The sequence below is a fragment of the Microchirus variegatus genome, assembly GCF_963457635.1.
Source record: "Microchirus variegatus genome assembly, chromosome: 12".
Taxonomy (NCBI): domain Eukaryota; kingdom Metazoa; phylum Chordata; class Actinopteri; order Pleuronectiformes; family Soleidae; genus Microchirus; species Microchirus variegatus.
The window spans coordinates 23,785,951-23,801,005 of NC_139813.1; the positions used below are offsets into that span (position 1 = coordinate 23,785,951).

Genomic DNA, 15,055 nt, shown 5'->3' on the forward strand with positions numbered 1-15,055 from the left:
CCTGGTGACTTACTTTAACCTTAACCATAACTACTAATACTGACCTAAAACCTAACTGTAACCTAACCATACAACTAACCATGACTCCACTTTAAAATGTAGTCATTTATAAACAAAAAAATATATATTTTGTCCCCATATTGAAAACAAGTCCCCATAACGTGAGTGAAAAAATTAATGTAGGTCCTCACAATGTCTCCAATTTAAAATGTAGCTATTTACATCACGGGTATACTTTTTGTCCCCATATAGAAGACAAGTCCTCATAATGTGAGTGAAAAAACTAATTTAGGTCCCGAAAATGTCTCCACATTAAAATGTAGTCATTTACATCCCGGGTATACTTTTTGTCCCCATAATGAAAACAAGTCCCCATAATGTGAGTGAAAAAACGAATTTAGGTCCTCACAATGTACACAATTAACCATAACTACTACTAACTTAACCTTTAACTGGACCTAACCATAAAACTATAAAATGTACTAATCTACAATATGGGCACTTGATTTTTGTCCCCATATTGAAAAAAGTCCCCATAATGTGATTGAAAAAAACAAATTTAGGTCCCGACAACATGAGGAATACTTGAAACACAAAAACTGTGTTTTTCATGACTTCAGAGGACACTACATTGACTTACATTAATTTCCTGGTGACTTCCCCAGAAGTCCCCATAATGTGAGTGAAAAACCAAATGTAGGTCCCCACAACAAGAGGAATACATGAAACACACACACAGTCTGGTTTTCTTGACTTCAGAGGACACTACTTTGATTTCCTGGAGACTTACTCTAACCCTCAACCTCATTCTAACCATACATCATGTCTTAATACTTTATGTTAAGGGGACATGATTTTTGGTCCCTATATTGAATACAAGTCCTCATGATGTGAGTGTGTAATCAAATGTAGGTCCCCACAACATAAGGATTACCTGAAACACACACACTGGTTTGCGTAGCTATTCTTCCTAGGACACGGCATAGACTTGGACACCCTAAAAAAAGCCTTAATTATAACCTTAACCATAAACCAGTTAATTATAACCCTAAACTTAAACCAAATCCTCAGAAACTAGGTTCTTTCTGACTCATTAGGACCAGGTTTTGGTCTCCATGAGGACTACTGGTCCCGACAAGGTCAGTGTTTATGAACCTTAACTTAAACCTAATTCTAACCCTGAAAAAGCCCTTTGAATTTAGCTTTAAATCAGACTCAAATACTCAAATTAAATCAAGCGTAATAGAGAAAATCATAATTGAATGTGTCACATTATTTAACTTATAGACGTGAAAAGTGAAAACACACACAAACACACACTGTGCGTCACAGCAGCATATTGTCATGAAAGAAACCTGTAGGCGACGATGTTGCACTGACTGACTGACAGACGTTCATAAAACAAACAAACAGACTATTTTTAATGCAATATTAATGTTTATTTTGAGATGATAAACTGATGATGACACTGGAGCATTATTGATGTTTCTGTGGCAGTGGAATTATAGAAGGAAAACACCAGAGATATTATATATATGCTGCGCAGGAATTTATCAGGATTACATTTTACCGATATTATCATAAAGTATAATTTAGTGATGATAAATTCATTTTTTAATGTATATGTTATGGATTAAAACTGCTGTGTTTTACTTATATATTATATTTTGTCTCGCTCAAACCTTTTGCTTGAGTGAAACACGTCAACTCCGGTTGTTTTTAATGAATTAAAAACAAATTATAGCACCAATTCAGGTTAATTAAATAAAAAAATATACTTTTTAATATATATATATATATATAGTCTCTGAGGCATTTTAAGGTCATTTAAAACAGTTAATGATAACATAAAGGCACAAAAGTACATGAATTCCATAAAATAGTGCCTATATTTGAAGTATTTGAGTATATTGTATAGAGGACAAAATATATAATAGGGGAATTAAATAATAATATAATGTACACTATTAGATAATTCCCTTAAAAAATAAGGCTGTAGTTAAAATTTTGCCTCGCAGTACATATGTTTGATTTATATTGTAAAATAGATTGAATATTTGTATTATTCTTATTTATATTTCAGTCACTTTATGTGTTTATTTTGTTTGATAATTACACTTATAATGCAGAGTGGGTTTAAATTACAGGGCTGCAACTAGGGATTATTTTCCATTATTGATTCATTGTATGAATATTATTTGTTTTGCCTATTGAGTGTTCGAAAAAAAAAAAAAAAAGGCTGAAAAATGTCAGTTTTAATGATTTATTTGCTATTTGGATGAAAGAAAAACTTAAAATATTCACATTTAAGAAGCTGAATAATCAAAAAAACAGATCAAAAATAGTCGGCCGAATCATCACCGTGGCCTGACGTGCTTCTTTGTTGAGTGCAGAGTGCAACGGGGAGCAGGAAGCCACGGTGTCTCGGGTTTAATTTTTCATCAGAATCTCTGGTGCCTATAGGTGATGTTTGAGGGTGTGGGGGAGGGGAGGAGGAGGTGTGGGGGAGGGGGAGGGGGAGGGGAGGGCTTTTCTCCTCTCCTCGCGGATTGACGCGGGAATCCCCGCGCTATCACATTCGCTTAATGGTGCGCCATATTTGGCCCTGAGCTCAGCCGCCGCAACCATCACAACCAATAATCTTTGCTTTACCTCGCGCTCCCGTATCGATAGCTTCTCTCGCCTCGGGCGGACGCTTTGATATGCTAATGCGGAGCGGGGCCCCGGATTCAGCCGAGATCATATTAATGTTGTTCTTTCTGACTGCGGCTTTGGGCGCCATGAATATTCACGCGCCAGCCTCTTTTTTTTTTTTTTCTACTTCTTTTTTTTTTCAAAAGAAAATCAGTGAAGAAACGCGGCTGCTACTTAGGAGTTGTCGTCTGTGTTTTTAATCAGGAAACCGTGCTCGCTTCCACCCGCCCACTTTCTTTATAAATATTGTTGTTAAAATATGAGGAGAATGACATTTGGTCCGTGTCTCTTTTTTCTTTAATTTTCGTGGCAAACTCGTGGAAGAAGAAAAAGCCCAAAAAAAAAAAAAAAAAAAAAGCCGCTTGATTCCGCGTGTGATCCCGCCCGCCGCTCGCGCCGCAGCCCGAGGCAACTCTCCGTTGCTTAAATACCGTTATCGCCTCTGGGCCCGCGCGCTCCACTGACTGCACTACCGGCAATAGCTCTTTTTCGATCGCCCTTGGCAACATAAAATACAAACTACTTTGAATCAAAACATTTTTAGGGGAATTAATATGATGTGAACCCGCGGCTTTCGCACGCGCGCGCCCCCCCCTGTCAGAGCGCGTGAGTCTGACAGACAGGCAGCTCTGCCGCCGCCTGTGTCACACACACACACACACACACACACACACACACACTGAACACACAACCGATAGTATCAATCGATTCCCTCGACTAGACATTGTCCATCTTTGACAGCCCTGACTGAGTGAACTACATCTCCCATCATGCCTCTGTACAAAGCGGCTGCCCAGCCTTCTGTTTTTTTTATGACACGTGTCGCTGTCCAGGTGCTGAAATATTTAAAAACGTGCTGGTGCTGAAGTCTGGTGCAGATTCGTACCAGCGATTAAAGGCTGGTGTACAATATTATTATTATTATGATGATGAATCGCGATAAAAAACCTAAACTCATTTCCGTTGTCGGGGAAAAAAAATGTGACTTGTAAATGCTGTCCAGCTCGCCAACATTCAGTCCTAGTGATTTATGTAAAAGTGCAACAAGGGGCAGCCTGCATCCGTGAAGTTTAGATTTAAATTCCTATAGATATATTTATAATTAATTTATTAATTAAGACACATTTTAACATTAAAGCCATTTTATTGTACCGTTAGTAACATGTTTGTGTTACTCAATAACATTTTGTTGTATCAATAATATAGTAAAATTAATAAAAATTGTAAAATAAAGCACTTTTAGTAACATGTTTTTGTAAGAAAACATAATATTTATTTATTTTTAACAATAGTGACACATAATCTCACTTTTTAAAGTAATTTTTGTAACTTCAGTAACGTGATTTTGCAACATATTTCATGACATTTTGGTAATATGTGTCATGTTTTGTAACATTTTATCACACTATTTGTTAATGTTTATACTTTTAGTAACATTTTTGACAAAGATGTATTCATTTATTAATTAATTAAGAACCCTTAAACAGAATCTAAAAAATATATATTTTTAGAGCACATATTTTTAGTCGCAATAACTGTGGTTTAGATAAACGTGACAGTGTATTTTCATATCAGTCCATGGCCTATTTGGTTCCACATGAGAATAAAGTAGGTGACATAAACACAGTCCATAATTCCCCCCCAAAACACGAGCATCCGACCTTAGCCTGCAGTGCTGTTCCATTTGGCCTAAATCACATCCTTTTCCCTTCATTCCATCATAACCAGCACGGCCTCACAACAAAGAGACACGCCCTGCTGTTAGATTTGATAATGAGGCAGATGAATAATAGAATATAGCCTACAGTACATCAGACACAAGAACCTTGTGTTTCTGCTGCTTGAGACGTTGGTTCAAGTGTAGGTTTAATAATAAAGGGCCGACACAGAGAAGTCAATATATTCCAGGAGGATCCAGAGAGACGGATTCCGGCGCAATTAAAAATGTGAAAACAGCCTTCACCATCACAGCCGCGATCACTTATTCACACACACACACACGCACGCACGCGCAGGAACCTCAAGCACACAATGAAATCAACATGGTGGAAGGTGATTAAAGAGAGGATTTGTTTGTTTGACTCCTGGGATTAAAGCGCCGACGGTTCTTACATGCAGACAAATATTGAGCTGGAGCAGAAATATCAATATGTAGTAAAAACAAAATAAATGTAATATTTAACAAGGGGAAGAAGGGAGTGCTGAGAGGAAAACATTGATCACGCCGGCGAGGATTGAAGATACTTGATCATGTGTAATTTGATCTGCTCCAGTTTGAAGCAACAGCACAATCATTTCTGGCTGAAATGTACATTCAAATATGATTTGAAAGAATAGTTTGTTAGCTAGATACTGGAGCTACATGTTAGCTATATACTGAGCTAGATGTTAGCTAGATACTGGAGCTAGATGTTAGCTAGATACTGAGCTAGATGTTAGCTATATACTGAGCTAGGTGTTAGCTATACATTGGAGCTAGATGTTAGCTATATACTGAGCTAGATGTTAGATATATACTGGAGCTAGATGTTAGCTATACTGGAGCTAGATGTTAGCTATATACTGTAGATGGCTGAACAGACTGGTAGCTAGATACCTAAGTAACTCGCTAGATTGATCACCAGACAGCTAACTAGCTAGTTAGGTGGTTTGCTGGCAGATAACGAGATAGCTAAGTAGCGAATTCGATTATTTTCCAGATGGCTAAGTAGCAAATTAGATTGATTTCTAGATCGCCAAGTAGCTAATTAGATTGATTGCTAGATAGCTAAATAGATTGGTAGCTCGATAGCTAAATAGCTAGCTTTGGTGATTTGCTGGCAGATAACTAGATCGCCAAGTAGCTACTTAGATTGATTGCTAGATAGCTTAGTAACCAGTTAGATTGTTTGCTGGCAGATAAATAGCTAGGTAGCTAACTATATTGATTGATAGATAGCTAAGTAGCTAATTAGATTGATTGCTAGATAGTTAAGTAGCTAATTGGATTGGTTGCTAGATGGCTTAGTAACTCATTAGATTGATTGATAGTAAGCTCAATAGATATATAGATTGGTAGCAATATGATAGATTTGTAGCTAGATAACTAGATAGCTAGTTAGCTGGCAGATAACACAATCGCTAAGTAGCTACTAGATTGTTTGCCTACAGTCAAGTTTGTTGATGTTTTATTTGTGAGTTAAAGTAGTTGATGGAATGTGCAGTGATGCTCTGGTTTGTTGATGAAAGTGTGGAAACGCTTTAGCAAAACAGTTTCTAACTAAACTTAGGTGCAGACTGGCTGCACTGACTTATTACTGCTACTGTAAATCAAACAACCTTCCTGTTTTCTTTCCCTCATATCACATGTTGAAAGGTAAAATGTCCTGATATAAGAACGAGAAAAACAAGTGAAGTCTCCACGTCTGCACACGTGTCCCTGAGACCAGATTCAAACCCCCCCCAAAAAAACACAAATGAGCATGTTTTAACTATACGTGTCTGTTTTTCTGAAGCGCAGACAGAGACACGGAGGTTAAGGTTGAGGATGTGTTTATATTTTCATGTGTTATTTTTCTGTGGCTCAAGGCTTTTCAAGGTCCTCATGGATTTTTGTTGGAAATATTCAATACAGATTTTCTTTTTTTTAAATTATGGGCCACCTGCACTGAAGAATAAAGAAAGGGACTCTGGTTATTCCGGATATAAAAGGAAACATCTCTCTTTTGCCTAGACTTATGTGAAGAGATACTTGATAAAGTCTTTATTTTGTTGTTCTTCTTCTTCTTAAAATTAGCTCATAGCTAATTAGCTCTGGTGCAGCCAAAAACCAAACTAATAAATAAGTGAATAAACATTTGTCATTTGCCATTTACCACAGTCTGATTTTACTAATAGTGAACGCAAAGTATTCTAAGTATTTATTCCTGCCTTATCTGACAGTTGAGGTTTTCTCTCTAACAGGTGTTGTTGTTGTTGTTGTTGTTGTTGTTTGTGCAGGAGGAACATGCGTGGTGAACCCCACAGATCTCTTCTGCTCAGTACCGGGTCGCCTGTCGCTGCTCAGCTCCACCTCTAAGTACAAAGTCACCATCGCCGAGGTGAAACGAAGACTGTCCCCGCCAGAGTGCCTCAACGCCTCCTTACTGGGGGGCATCTTACGCAGGTACACACACACACACACACACTAATGCAGACGTTTTACTGAGTCATCACGTTCTTTTAAAGGCTCTAAATATATCCACACTTTGACTCTTTTGTCTTAAAGTCATTAAACAGTCAAAGCCGTGGATTTAGAGCGTTCTAATCTCTGCAGCCTTTAAATCTCATCCCATTTTATCCTAATCGGCCTAAATGAAACCATTTGATCTTATATATATTTCCTAAAATAGCAATGCAATGATTGTGCTGCTGGTTAAAGAGATCCTTGATCTCAGTGGCACCACTTTTATTATGCACTGTGTCATTTGTTGCTATTTGACTTGTTTTTATTGAAAACATTCTGTTCTCTGGTCAACCGCAACTGTTTTTAAATGACTAAACTGGTTAAATAAAGGCTAAAAAGTATTATTATTATTAAAAACATTAGTTACAAAAAATATGAATGCACATCACACGCTTCCATGACGACTGACCGTAAAAAAGACGTGCATGACATCATGTTTACGTGCCCGCGGTACTGGAGTCCAGGCAACGTTTACCAGTTAGCGCCGTTAGCTGCGTTAGCTCCTTTAACCTTTTAGTCGTTAACCCATCGTTAACGCATCACGCGTTTCCATGACGACTGACCGGAAAAAGGCACGCGACGTCACGTTTACGTGCCGTGGTACTGGAGTCCAGGCACCGTTTACCAGTTAGCTCCATTAGCTGCGTTAGCTCCTTTAGCTGCGTAAGCTCTTTTAACCTTTTAGTCGTTAACCCAACGTCAATGCAGGTTAATGCATCACACGTTTCCATGACGACTGACCGGAAAAAGACGCGAGTTACGTCATGTTTACGCGCCACGGCACCGGAGTCCAGGCACCGTTTACCAGTAAGCGCTGTTAGCTCCTTTAACTGTTTATTCGTTTACCCAACGTTAAAGCATCACACGTTTGCATGATGAATGACCGGAAAAATACGCATGTTTACATGCCGCGGCACCGGAGTCCAGGCACCACTTACCAGTTAGCTCTGTTAGCTCCTTTAGCGCCATTAGTGCACCTACAATTGAACTGGAGCGGTCTGTTGATTAATAACAAAAATAACAAAACAAAGTAGCAGTATATATTAATATAATGCACAAATAGCTTCCAAAAACAGGGAAAAAAAACTAATATTAAAAGACAGAACAGCAGAATTCAATGTATGGTCTTCTTCATACATGAAGCTGCAACAGGACGTGGGATTAAGGGAGATTTTTAAGCGAAAACGGTTATTTTTAAGCTTAAATCTGACAGGTGGACACTGACGAGTGCTTTGTAGAATAAAAAAAGAAAAAGAGAGGAAAGACCGTCGTCGGCACACGGAGAGAAGGATGGGGGTTTGGGGGTTGGAGGAGGAGGAGGAGGTTTGATGGGAACGAGGTCTGCACACGCGCCGCCATCATGGCCCAGAGAGCCAGAGGGAGGCGAGACCATCAGGCCAAAGCATGGCAGGATCAGAGGAAGCAGGGGAAGGCAAGAGTTGCCAACGCTGTATTATTGATGAGGTGGAGAGAAAGAGAAAGAGAAAGAGAAAGAGAAGAGGATGAGGGGGAAAAGAGGGGGAGGGAGGGGGAGAGAGAACATGGCCGCTCGTACAAGACGAGGAGGAAAGAGACGCCGTCTACGGTGTGTGTGCGTAGATTTATATACGTATATTTAGCTCAAGTATTTTATGGTTAGGGGAAAAAAGAGATAACGTACATAAGTGCCAAGATAATAAATCTACTGGACTAAATTGTACATTTAGCTTTTAACCCTTTAACAGAGCGAGCGAGCGTATCACAGACGTTAGCATAATTACGCAATGGTTTGTGCTATCGGAAAAATACTAACAGTTTCTAAAAGCTGAGATGTCGCACGTCAAAGTCATGTGGTTATTACGGTAATTTCACTCGCTTGCTGTCGAAGGAATCCGGAGAAACAGCGTCTTTGCCACCATGAGAGGAGACTCAAACTAACATTATTTTAAATAAGTAATATACTGAATGTTAAATTTCAACTTTAACATGCAAAATGTGGGGTTTAATGTACTGTTACAATGTTTTTTCCTCTTTTCAAATTGTTATACACTATTAACATGCAGTTAACTGTAAATAACTGCCAGATATTGAACGCTGTTCTGGAAAAATGGGGCAAAATCACTTAGTTACAGGACATTTTGAGGCTTAGGTGTTAAAGGGTTAAACAAGAAGTTGGCACCTATGTTTTTAAGTCACGGAAAAAAAGAAGAACGATACGGAAATATTAAAATAAAACGTGTTATAACATGTAAAAGTGCCAAGATAATGAATCTACTGAGTTTATTAATTGCACCTGTACATTTAGCTTTTAAGTTGAAGTCTTTTAAGTGCCATAAAAAGTTGCCACCTATGTTTTAAGATGGGGAAAAGGGAAAAAAGAAGAATGACAGGTTTGACGATCGTTCCTCTGTTTTCATGTCGTTTTGGGCAAAGAAAACACAATAAATAGAAGAAGAAGCTCATGGGAAACACATTTCACACATAAAGACTTGTTCTAATTTCATGTTCTTTGATTTAAAATAATAAAGTTATTAATCTGTATATATGACGTACGACAGTATATGAAACTTATTCCCTTCTTTCTCCACAGAGCCAAGTCTAAGAACGGAGGTCGGTGTCTCCGGGAGAAGTTAGATCGTCTGGGCCTGAATCTTCCTGCAGGACGAAGGAAAGCCGCCAACGTGACTCTGCTCACGTCTCTGGTGGAAGGTGAGAGGCTTCACTAAAGTCCTACAGCACTTCTATATTCTCCTTCTATACTTTCATTTGTCTCACCACTGTTTTCTTTTGTTTTGTTGTTTTTTTAATCCGTGTCCAGGTGAGGCGCTGCACCTGGCGCGGGACTTTGGCTACACCTGTGAGACAGAGTTCCCCAGTAAGGCGGTGGGCGAGCATTTGGCGAGGCAGCACAGCGAGCCCAAAGAAACCAGCGCACGCAAGAAGATGGTTCTGGCGACAAAGTAAGAACACGGATATGTGGAAGAAATCACTCACTCACTGACTTTCTAGTCAAATATCATTTAAATACAGAGATGTTTCTGCAAGAAAGGGCTTTTATTTTGAAACTCATGAACCTGTCATGTCACAAGTTCTGCATTTATACTCTTGAAGATATGTCAAAAATCACCATCACTATCAGCTACAATGACGAAGACCAATTTTCCTTTTGGATGGAAAGTTGTCGGTTTGAATCCTGGGACAGATTAAGGCCCTGAGGTGCAGATTAACTGCTGTAGTGGAGTAAGAATTCATTAAATGCAGAAAAAAAAGTCCAATTCACAATCACTGAAGTCATATTATATAGGAAAATTGGCATTTTAAAGATTTTAAAGCTGCAAATGCATGATTTTGCAAACAGGTGCTGCTGTTGCCTTTATGCTGAATTCAACTGTAATTAAACATTATATAGACTTTATTAATAGTATATACAATGCATTTTTCCTGTTTTATATAGTAGTTTTTGAGTTTTGAGGACACAGAGATAGAAATATGATATTTTGGCGATATCAAGACATCCAAATATCATCAAAATTGAACAAATAAAGTATGAATTTACAAACGAAAAGGTATGTTTGTCTGTTGAAAGTCAGCACTTTGGATTTTATAACGCTACAAGGGAATAAAAAGAGAAAAAGAAAAGGAGAATTATGTGAAATTCACTATAACTGTATTCATATTCTATAGTAAACTGTCATTTTAAAGCCTCAAATGCATTATTTTCTCCTCATTAAAAATGTTTGGAGCAACATGTTTTCCAAGAAAACGTTATATAAACTTTATTAATAGTCTATACAATGCAATGTTCATGTTTTATATAGTAGTTTTTAAGTTTTTGAGGATGCTGAGATAGAAATATGACTTTTTTGTCCATATCAAGACATCCAAATATCATCAAAATTGAACAAATCATGTATGAATTTACCAAAAAAAAAAGGCATGTTTGTCTGTTCAAAGTCAGCACTTTGGATTTTACTGTTTAAGGGAGTTGATCCAAATGAATGAAGAATAAAAAAGGGAGAATAATGCGACAGTTGTGTTGTAGACAGATGGTTAAACCCCTCCCTCCCTCCCTCACTCTTTCCCTCCCTCTGTTTGTCTCACAGGCAAATCTGTAAGGAGTTCCAGGATTTACTGAGCCAAGATCGCTCCCCTTTGGGCTCCTCCAGACCGACCCCCATCCTGGACCTGGACATCCAGAGACACCTCACACACTTCAGGTGAGCAAACCAAACGCACCAATCATCTCATTCTGGACAGAATTAAAGCCGCTGAGGAGACACGAGCTCACAAAGATGATGATGATGATGATGCTCTCAGGGTTTTTTTTGGGGGGGGGGTCTGTGACCTTTCGGCCATTTTGTGAAACGATGCAGCTGTGCAGTTTGTTGTTTGGCACAAGCAACAGAGGAGGAAGAGGAGGAGGAGGAGGAGGAGGAGCAGCGGCTTGTTAGCACAAATGTCACATCTATGGCGTCATTCTTTTTGCAGAACATACAGTTTCATCAAGTGTCCAAAGGGAAATAAAGTCCTGCAGAGACGACCAGAGAGAGAGAGAGAGAGAGAGAGAGAAAGAGAGCTCTAAACCACACTTTAACAATGTGATGGGATTATTAAGCTCTCATCAGTTTATGGTGAATTAACGTATATTTTACCACTTAGTTCTCCGTTATTATACTGCAGCCTTACATGTTTTTACTATACTTTACTTTTACTATGTTAACGAGAAGCTTTTTAGATATAGAAAGTGAAAATAACTGAATTGAGAGCCTACAATACAAACATACTAACTGAATTTACGGCATAAATCAAATATTTTACGAGTTACGGCCCATTTTATCATAACCAAATGTCTGTTTTTGTCCTCGTTAACGTTCCAAAGCCAAAAATAATCAGTTTACTACGACACTACAGTCAAATAAAAGCAATATTTGATCAAATAAATCAAAAATCAATTGGTAACAGCAAATAAAGTAAGTTTTCAAGCATTAATTTTTAAAAAACAACAACTTTTATTTCCTTTAATTCGTATAGTAGTTAAAAAAAAAGAGATTATTTTGCTGTAATCTGTGAATTAGGAGTATAATTTGCTTTAAATAGACAGTTTACACTGTTTTTGTCTACAGTGAAAAAGCGAAAAATTATTGATAAAGTTTAAAATAATGACTTTGAATTGTGAATTTGAAAACACAGAGGTGAATTAAGTTAATTTAAACTAAAATTAGCAAGAAATATGAAAATAATTGTCATGTTTTAAAGTTTATCAGGTGTTTTATTTGATCAGTACATATTTAGTTTAATTATTAACTTATTTCCATTAATAAAAGATGTATTTTTCTTTGCTCTAATCTGTGAATTATTAGTTTAAATGTGACATTTGGGAGTTTAATTTACTTTCATGGTGACAAACTGTTGACAAACTTAAAAAAAAACGACTTTATTTCATCACACATGACATGAAATAAGTTAATTCAAAGTAAGGGAAGCAAATTGTCTTCTAGTTTCGTTTGAATTCACTTGTTTTTTGGTGTTTTCTCAACTTTTTCTGAAGTTTTGTCAACTATGATCTGTTTTTCAGTGTAAATTATAGCAAAAAAAGAATTTGGATGATTTAAAACTCTTCTCTAAAAGTGTTTTTGTCCAAATAATTAAGAAACTAGCACGGTTCTATGTGTTTACCACTGATATTCTGACTTTTATCTCCATCTAAATGGAGCAAAGTCTCCAGTTGCAGCAGTTCTGATGACTCACATCTTCACATCCTCTCTCTCCTCACAGTCTGATCACTCACGGCTTCGGCACGCCGGCGGTCTGCGCCGCTCTCAGCACTTTCCAGACGGTGCTGAGCGAGATGCTCAACTACCTGGACAAGAACTCGAGCGGGAAGACGAGCGGTCCGACCGAGCAGCAGATCAACAACAGCAACAACAACAACAACAACAACGGCAGCTCGGAAAAGACGCAGCTCCGGAAAACAGCGGAGCAGCAGAGCAAAGACGGCAAAACAGAAAAGACTGAGTAGCCCCACACACACCTGGTCCCCGTGCCTTGGAGCGCTGCATTTAGGAGTGTGTGTGTGAGAGTGTGTGTGTGTGTGTGTGTGTAAGAGTGTGTGTGTGCACAAAGGATTTGTTTACTCCCATCTACGTGTGTGTCTTCACTGGGACAATTCATATTTATTCTTATTTATTTATTGACCTTTATGTTGAAACACTGAGCTGAGACTTCCTGTGTGAGGACGAGCGTCGCCATGGAGACGGCTGTGACTCTTTATTTATGAATAATTACAGGAAGTAAACATGGGCAGGACAGGAGGGCTCAAAGTTAGTGCTGAAATCTAACGTTTTATGATTAAATTTGCAATTTCTGTTCAAATTATGTTCAATATTTGACTGTTTTATAGATTTCAAACACGTTTTTTTTTTTAAATTGGCTCAGAAGAATGAAAAATAAACACTTTAATCGCAAATTAGCACACACAACATCAAATACAAACACACAAATGCCAAGTTCTTAATCTATTTCCCTCTGACGTGAACGTTTCATCTCGTTTGAGTCAAACTATCAAGCGAAAAATCTCCAAAATTCACCGTTTTTTGCTTCAATCCTGCGTCGCCTGAATTGAAACAGGCCTGAGGCGTCCTCTCACTAAAGCAGCTTTAAAACCCTGAAAACAACCTCCTGAAAGAGGGTTTATTTCTGAGGAATCTGACATTAAAACACTCTTTAAAGTCTTTATTCCTGAAGACTGTGATGCAAACGCAGACGTGGAACAAGAAGCTCGCGATACGTTGTTATTAAAATGAGGATATATTATGTTTGAAAGAGCTTAATGTCAACATCTTTAAAGGTCCAGTGTGTGAAATATAGGTGCAAAATGTTCATTTATGAAGAAAATGACACATATTTTATGAAGTGTTTACAGTTAAATTCATATCAGGAGCAGGATTGTGGGATTTACAGGAGCCCACAGTGGACAAACTTCACTTATTTAGAGTTTTTATGTTCTCCACAACACACACACACACACACACAGCTCTCCTGTACCTGTGACAGCACTAAAAACACCTTTATTATTATTATTATTATTATTATTATTAATTTATTAATTACTGTTTACAATCAGTGCCATGAAGCCACATCAGTGTGGATGAAAGAGAGGAAAAGATGTGATGATTCAGGATGAGAGAGACACCACTGCCTGGGGGTGTGTGTGTGTGTGTGTGTGTGTGTGTGTGTGTGTGTGTGTGTGTGTGTGTGTGTGTGTGTGTGTGAGACAGATAAAGAGAGAGAGAGAGAGAGAGAGCAGGGTTCGACTCAGCCATTTTGTAAGAGGTGACTCTGTGGTCGCCGTTGTTCCTCTTCCCTGTGCATGTCTATCTTTGTACACCCGCCCCCCCCCCAAACCCCCCCACCGCGGCCCTGGCCCCGCCCCCGGCCCCGCCCCCCTAACCCCAGACCGACACAAGCTCCGACAGACAGACCGACCGACTCGCTCATGATGAACATTTGTAAAGATATATATAAATATTTAAATGACTCTTTTTTTTTCCTCGTAGGTTTTAACCATGTACGACGTTAAAATCCCTACCTTCTAAAAAACGCTGGTGTTCAATAAAGACAGTTGCTACGTGTTCTAATACTTCATCTCTTGTTTTTCATGCACCTTTACACACACACACACACACACACACATATATTTATATATATGGATCAAAGACAGTGTGAACAGAATGATAATAACTAAAGAAAAGTCAGAGTTTCTCTCCAACGTTGTTCAAAAGGCTCAAAAATACATAAAAATACCAAATAATAAATCTAAATACTACAGTCGTACCATGTTTCAAAATAAAATACTGTATTTTAAAATACTAAAAATAATTTTCACCCCTAACTTATTGAAGTGTGAGGTTCATCTCTGTTGATGGTGGTGAATGACACTGAGGTACAGAAACGTTCCCTGAAGGTTCTCCCTAGGTTCTCCTATGGTTGACTTCCTAATGGTCCCTTTAGTAGTTGCAGTTCCCAGAATAATACTTTGTCGCAACCTTCATCCAAGCTTTAGAGAACATTCTCTAAAGGTTCCCAGAACGTTGCCCTCACGTTATTTGTATACAACCTTCATAGAATGTTAGTCATTTGGTTTTCAAAACATTCCCAGAAAGTTCTCCTAACTTTACT

The 15,055-nt window shown here is 38.2% G+C and overlaps 1 protein-coding gene across 1 annotated transcript in view; it reads left to right on the forward strand.

Moving 5' to 3' along the window:
- Positions 1-12,896, forward strand: part of tfap2d (transcription factor AP-2 delta (activating enhancer binding protein 2 delta)) — a gene marked incomplete at both ends in the record, with an annotated part of 19,409 nt that extends 6,513 nt beyond the window's left edge. Inside the window, 5 exons of the mRNA XM_083898986.1 lie at positions 6,673-6,838; positions 9,468-9,586; positions 9,696-9,837; positions 10,981-11,094; positions 12,653-12,896. Coding sequence (XP_083755112.1) covers positions 6,673-6,838; positions 9,468-9,586; positions 9,696-9,837; positions 10,981-11,094; positions 12,653-12,896 — 785 coding nt within the window. The remainder of the gene's footprint in view (positions 1-6,672; positions 6,839-9,467; positions 9,587-9,695; positions 9,838-10,980; positions 11,095-12,652) is intronic.
- Between the last annotated feature and the right edge of the window lie 2,159 nt (positions 12,897-15,055).